This window comes from Pelophylax lessonae (assembly GCF_965119305.1).
Source record: "Pelophylax lessonae genome assembly, chromosome: 2".
Lineage (NCBI taxonomy): Eukaryota > Metazoa > Chordata > Amphibia > Anura > Ranidae > Pelophylax > Pelophylax lessonae.
In genome coordinates, this window is record NC_138769.1 from 150897471 (window position 1) to 150904445 (window position 6975).

Consider the following 6975-nt stretch of genomic DNA (forward strand, 5'->3'; position numbering starts at 1 on the left):
TTTACCTGTGCTGTCTCAAGCCAGCCTATACTTATTTTACTACTCAATATGAGGTCTGCCATTCCAGAATGGGTCCACAAGTGCAGGACCCTGTTTGCCAGGCCTCAGTGCTCCCTGGTCTTTGTGGATGCTCCTATTTATGATTGGCTCTTCTATCCAATACAACATGTTACCTCTAAGGTTGGGAGGAAAGGCAGAAAGTTCTGAGACTCTGTTTTTAAACCGAACATGGAATGTTCTTTGATACAGCAATGAATGACTACAAGGTTAGCTCTTATACCCCTGACTAAGGAGCCATATAGTCTCTGAAACGCATTGGGGGGAGAATACCAGACTGTATTATCATTGTTTCAGTTGGTGTATTTTCAGTTGTCAATAGTATATATATATTCATGGTTCTTGTCTCTTTCTGTTGATTCATAATAAATATCTGTTTTTATCAATTTATCTTTTATGTGTTTGAAGTGCCTATAAAATCCCACAACTGTTGAACCTCTTTGTTTACACCAGTGTCAGTAGATATAAAATAATGTGCGTATACACCAGTGTTATATACACTAATGTAGCATAGCATAAAAACTCCAAATGTAAAGTAACAGGTCCGTGGATGTAGTGCAAATATGCAAAACAACTTCAGTTCCCCTCGACCTTCAAACTTATGCACTCACCTACACTTTTGACCCTCCACAGGTTGCCATGCACCTTCCCATTTAGGGTTCAACATATAGAGCTTATACAGTGGGGCATTGTAATATTTAGGCAAAAGGGGAGCTAACTCCAGAATTTTCATGTTGCACACTTAATAGGAACAACATTGGGTATAGAGCAACAGAACCTTACACGAATATTTATCACGATATATAAAAAAAAATTTCACAGTTAGTTTTGTGTACAAAGCACAGGAGATCAGGCACTTTAACATCAATTGTTATACATAATACTCTTGGAAATACATTATTGTATGTTTTTTTCCTTACTTACCTCAGAAGACAAGCTTTGTTTGCTGGAGTTAAATAGAAAGATTTGTGTCCGTCTGTAGCTGAGCCTCTCTCTGCTTCCCCTTCAGTACAATGCCACCAGTAGGCTTCCTATAAACACAATGGTTGCCCTAACTACGTGATTAAGTAAGTTAGGAGGTAACTAAACCAATTGTATCTGTCCTCTACAACAGAGTGATCAGCCTGCAAGCCTGCAACTTGGTGACAAAAATTATTTCACAATAAAGAATTGCATTTATAAATGTTTAAAATGATGTGTAATATAGTCTCATAGTGCATCAGGTGAAGTGGTACAGGCAGGGCAAGATTAAGGGCAAGAAATGCCCTAAGCATAGCCCAACAATGGTGCCCCCATCAGCACTTCTTAAAGCGCATCTAAACCCAAGAACTAAAATTGTTAGTATTGCAACTTATCTGTCCTTATACTGCACATGGTGGCAGCATTAGTTTTCTTTTATCAAAAATGTTCCTTTACTTAAACCTGGCAATTGTTCCATTGGGGCTTCTTTCGCAGTAGGGGCACTGCCTACCTCCCTCTGAAAAGCAATATTTGACGGATCGCCTGACTGACAGACACTCAGCAGGTGCTACTGATGCCTCCTGTATGGCTGTTTTTTGTTTTACTTTTATTTTTAGATCGTCGAATGGCAATTTTACATTGCAGGACTGCACCACAACTGTGAGCCAAGAGTTCAGCTGGTGGTAGCAGTGCGGCCCATTGGGGGGTTCAGTCTGTTTTTCTGCCCCCTGGCCACCCATCTGAAACAAGTGTGTTATGACTCCATAACACCTTCCTGTTCTTCCCATAACAGAGGAGGTGTTTTGTAGTTCACAGAAATAGGGAAAAATGCTGATAACAGTCTAGAGGCAGAAAGCCTATTTTGACGGGTGCAGAAAAATAGCTGTTCTTCTAGCCAGAAACAGACAACCCAACCTGCAAAAACAAATTTCAGGGAGGTGGCAAACTCATTTCAGGGACGTGGCACTCCGCGCCCCTCCCCTCACCAATTTAACACAACTAGAGGATGATCAAATGAAATGCAATCAGTATACAGAGGTTTACTTCTTCTGAGGGATGTCAAAGGAACACTCTAATCACCATGACCACTTCAGTAATTTGAAGTGGTCATGGTGGTAGAAGTCAGAAACACTGCACATGCTGGGATAGTTACAATTATGTGCTGGGGGGTAGTTACACCCCTTGCACATGTAACTTACTGCTGGTGTACTGCTGGCTGGTACAGCTGGTGGTTACTGTTGGTGGGTACTGCTGGCTGACGGGTACTGCTGGTGATTACTGTTGGCTGGTACTGCTGGCAGAGAGTGTGAGGCGCGGCGCTGGAGGAAGCCAATTCCCAGGCCAGTTTTCAGCGCTGTCATACTTTGAATGACAATTTTGCGGTCATGCAAAGCTGTACCAAAATTAATTTTTTTTTCACACAAATACAGCTTTCTTTTGGTAGTATTTAACCTCATGTCGGCACATACCTCACATACTGCTGATTCTGCTGATCCACAGCAGGGCACAATTCAGCGATATTTACTCCGCCAAGCTCCACAAGACTTCCTCTCCCGGAAGGACAAGATGACGTCGAGTTGAACCCTGCTTAAGCTCCAGTCTGGCTCCTCCATCCCAGCTGCTCCCACTGCATGCCCTGACACAGTAGAGATGAGTGACACCACCCAGGAGTCACCGGCTTCCACAGCCCTGCCAGCGCTCCCTGATCCTGCTCCCACGAGGGATGGCTTGGCTGCAGCTTCTCCAGAAGCTTCTGGGGGATCTCCTAGCTCTGCAACTACGGCCCTCCTCTCAGCTTTCCGGGCTGACTTTGAATCATGGGCCTCTAAATTGGAATCCTCTCTCCACACTGAGCTTGAAAAATTAAGGCAGCAGGTCTCAGCTTCAGAGACTGCTGTATCAGCTATTGCTCTTACTCAAGAGGATCATGCTGCTAGAATCCTGGCTCTTGAAAATACATCTGCCACCCACCTACATTGCCTCTGCCCACATCAGCACCGCATTGACGATAGCGAGAACAGGAGCCGACAGAATAACATTCGGTTGCAAGGTATTCCAGAAGCAACTGCAGGTACGGACTTGAGACCAACAGTCATTGCAATACTCAATCAAGTCTTGGGCAAGGATACTAACTCACCCATTGAATTGGACAGAGTACATAGAGTTGGAGGATCTAAAAGGGACCGCGCCGACCGTCCCATAGACGTACTTTGTCAAGTCCACTACTATACACTAAAGGAAGAGATAATGCGTAAGGCTTGGCGACTGGCAGGCCCGTTGCTACAAGGCAGGCAAACCAAGCAATTGCTTGGGGCCCCGAGCTGGCCTGGGGCCCCAAGACAACGACTGGTTAGGAATAAATGCAAGGACACTGTGTAAGGCTGTGAGCGCCCCTTTGATCGTCAATGCAGTAAAGTGCAATGACACTGTTATCGGGATCTCCCTCAAGGGGCCCCTCTCTGCCTCAACAGGTTTGTAAAAAGTCTGATAAGATCTGCAGACACAAGAGAGATCCCTGGCCTACCAGCTAGACTTTATGCAGAGCATGGACAGTGCAGACTGACAGCTCCTACTGTATACAGATAGCAGGGCTCTAAATGCAATTACAATTCCTGCAGCCAGTGTGGATGAGTGAGGAGCAGATAACATCAGGGTGAGTAGCTGCTAGGACCCTCTGCTTCTACATCTGCCAAGTGCTGACTGGTCTGAAAACTTCTTTCTTTTTTTTTCTATCTCCCTTCTAATCTTAGTCTTCCTATGTCTCTTTTTGTTTATCTGTCCCCCTCCTCTCTCTCTCTCCTTTCTTTCTTTATTATATCTATATCTATCTATATCATATATGTAAATATATATATATATAGATAGATACTTAAACTGTATGGCTATGCTGTGGTTCCTGTAGGCTTTGCGTGTGTGCGGGGGGTCGGGGGGCCTCCATGTCCATTCTGCTTGGGGCCCCCAAATTCCTTCAAACGGCCCTGGCGACTGGGTCCCGTGGACTTTGATGGCTCCTCTGTCCATCTTTACCTGGACATCTCTAGACACACGCTATACATGCACCAGATGGTCCGTCCCCTGCTCGACCTGATCCGTCAAGCAGATGCTACCTACACCTGGGGCCATCCCTTCAGCATTAAGGTGACCAGAGGGGACCACAAATTTGTCCTGTCAGATCTGGACCAACTTCCTGCATTATTTCAGTTTCTCGACCAGGACTCTATTACCGTCCCGTAATGGCTTGATCCCCCTGACGACCACCGCCGGCCTACGGGTAATGTTCCTCTTCCCCAACAACATTGGAAAGCCAGGTCCAGATCTATGTCTATTGAAGATAGATTTCGCCGTTCTCTTTCACCGGAAGCCTGACATGCCCATCTCTAATTGTACCTCCATGAGCTACTCTAACCAACCCTCTGGGCTACTTATTGTTTTGGAGGAGATGCCCTGACTTTTTCTTAACCCACTGTTGACTTTCATCCTCTGGGCAATTATCCAATCCTCTGCTTGCACTAACTGTGGGGTTGGGGGGGGGGAGTTATACATTGAAGTTCTGTTCAAAGTGATGCCTCAAATTGGCTTGGACTCAGACCACCTGGCCACTTGATAATACTACCACCTCATCTCCCAATGGTTTGTGACTTATTAGTCTTGCTGTGTGACCTTTAGGGGTTTTCTCTCCCCTCTCCGTACAACCTGCATTATTTTGTGGCAAGACAATAGGCACAGGCAGTCTGGGTTTGAGTGGGGCCTCTCAATATCTGTTGAGGAAATTTCATTATGAGTATTTTGATATTTGTCTGTTTGTTTCTTTCTTTTTTGTTTGTTCTCTTTAAATGGGCACACTAACAGTTTAACTGCTGACATGCACACCACACCTCATATAAGAACTAGACACATTACAGTAGCTCACAACAATAGATGTGACTAACCTCAGCTCTTGCAATACAATTACTGCTTGGGCTCAAGGTCCAAAACGGGAATAGACATACATACTCAACCTATTATACCTTTCCCTGCGGTGCCCCCCTGGGGACCTATGTCATCAGTTGTATTCTCACAGTAATACAGAATGACAGATTTTGTTAAATTAGATCCTATAGCTTTTTTACTTAAATTCATTAGATATTAGGTGTACTACTAGTGACGTGTCCAAGCCTGCTATGTTGTTGGGATCACATCTCAGGATTTTCTTACCTCTACCTCACTCCCTAAGTAGGAAAGGCACGATCAGGTCCTGATTTGTGATATTTCTTTTAGGAGTGCCCCTTTACCTTTTTCAAACTTTAATTTCTGACTCTTATCTTTTTCTTACCCATCTTCCTCTCCCTGCCTCCATCATGGCCCACACGGTGGTTTCTCGCTCGAAATTAAAAGTTTGCTCGTACAATGTTAATGGCCTAAACATCGCTTCCAAGCACGGACAAATTCTCAGTTGCATAAACAAAAGGCAGACGTGCTCCTACTTCAGGAGACACATATTCAATCTGATCATGCTCCCTCCTGCTTCAACAGATACTACAATAGATGGTTCCATAGTACCAACCTTATCCAAAAGTTCAAAGGCGTCTCTGTTTCTTTCCATAAAGCACTTCCTGTGGAATTGCTTGACCCTGAAGGGAGGCATGTCTTCGTGAAATGTATCCTTTGGGGCTCTAAATTCACGATAGCCAATATCTACAGTACTTACCCAATACCAATCAGGCTCAAACAGCATTGCAGTTCCTGGAAGTATTGTCAGGTTTCATGGATGGGAATCTCATCATGGGAGGCGATTTAAACATGCCCCTGGACCCCCTAATGGACTCCTCTACCTCGCGGTCCAACATTTCTTTCTATAAATTGAGGGCTCTGAATAAGGCATTTTGGAGGATGCTCACCATTCCTACAGCCGTATTGATTACGTCTTAATAAACCACAGTTATTTGGACTGGTCCCCGGAATGAGATATTGAAACCATGGTTTGGTCTGGCCACTCCCCTGTTTTTTTTACATTTCTGGTTCCTTCTGCTCCTTTGAAGCAGTGGACGTGGTGCCTAAATGACTCTTCTGCAACACCCTGAATGTGTCACCCGTATTTCGGAGACCATATCCAACTTGTTCTCTGATTACGCGACCGATTCTACCTCGATCCCCATTCAATGGGAAGCTTTGAAGGCTGTCTTGCGAGGGGTCTTCATCCAAATTGGCACACACCTGAAAAAGGAATGAACAGCTTCCATTGCCTCTGCCATAGAAAAGGTAAGACTTTGGAGACGACACTTTTTGATACAATCTTTTTGATTAGTCCCTTAAAAAGTGGGAGGCACTTATACAAACTGTTGTAATCCCTACACCGTTCACCTGATTTGGATGTAAATACCCTCAAATTAAAGCTGAAAGTCTGCAGTAAAAGCACATCTTGTTTGTTTCATTTCAAATCAATTGTGGTGGTGTATAAAGACAAAAAGATTAGAATTGTGTCAATGTTCCAATATTTATGGACCGGACTGTACTGTATCTTGGATGTGTTAAGGGTATATACAGAAAAAGACAAAAAGTGGTTTCTTGATATAGAACATACCTAGCTGTACCCTTCCTCCCCCAATACCTGCATTCTTATAAGTGAGCCCACAAGAAAGACCATGATAGTGGTCTCTTGAATAGTCTTGAGTTTCATTTGTATTATAATATTAAGTTTACCCTCCAGGTGCATTCTGTTGGAGGCAGATGCTTAGGACATATCCCTGAATGGTACTCAGTGCTCGCCCTGTCAGTAAAGCAGTCACATGGTTGTGTGAGTTACAGCAGCACAGTAGGGAGGATTCCCCTATATACCTCCAGTATGTGGATGATGGAATTTGGTCAGCATTTTTTGCTCAACCCACTGGTTGAAAGAAAAAAAAAAAGAAATGGATCTATCTATGGGAAATGGACAATGGTTCAATAAAAACCGGACAACGTTCGGCCCGTGTGCATGGC

At 44.2% G+C, this 6975-nt stretch overlaps 1 protein-coding gene across 1 annotated transcript in view; it reads right to left on the reverse strand.

Annotated features, from left to right (window-relative positions):
* LOC309548000 (uncharacterized protein) overlaps positions 1–6709 on the reverse strand; it is a gene marked incomplete at its 5' end in the record, with an annotated part of 69014 nt that extends 62305 nt beyond the window's left edge. The window contains 2 exons of the mRNA XM_082247985.1: positions 6008–6210; positions 6605–6709. Coding sequence (XP_082104111.1) covers positions 6008–6210; positions 6605–6709 — 308 coding nt within the window. The remainder of the gene's footprint in view (positions 1–6007; positions 6211–6604) is intronic.
* Between the last annotated feature and the right edge of the window lie 266 nt (positions 6710–6975).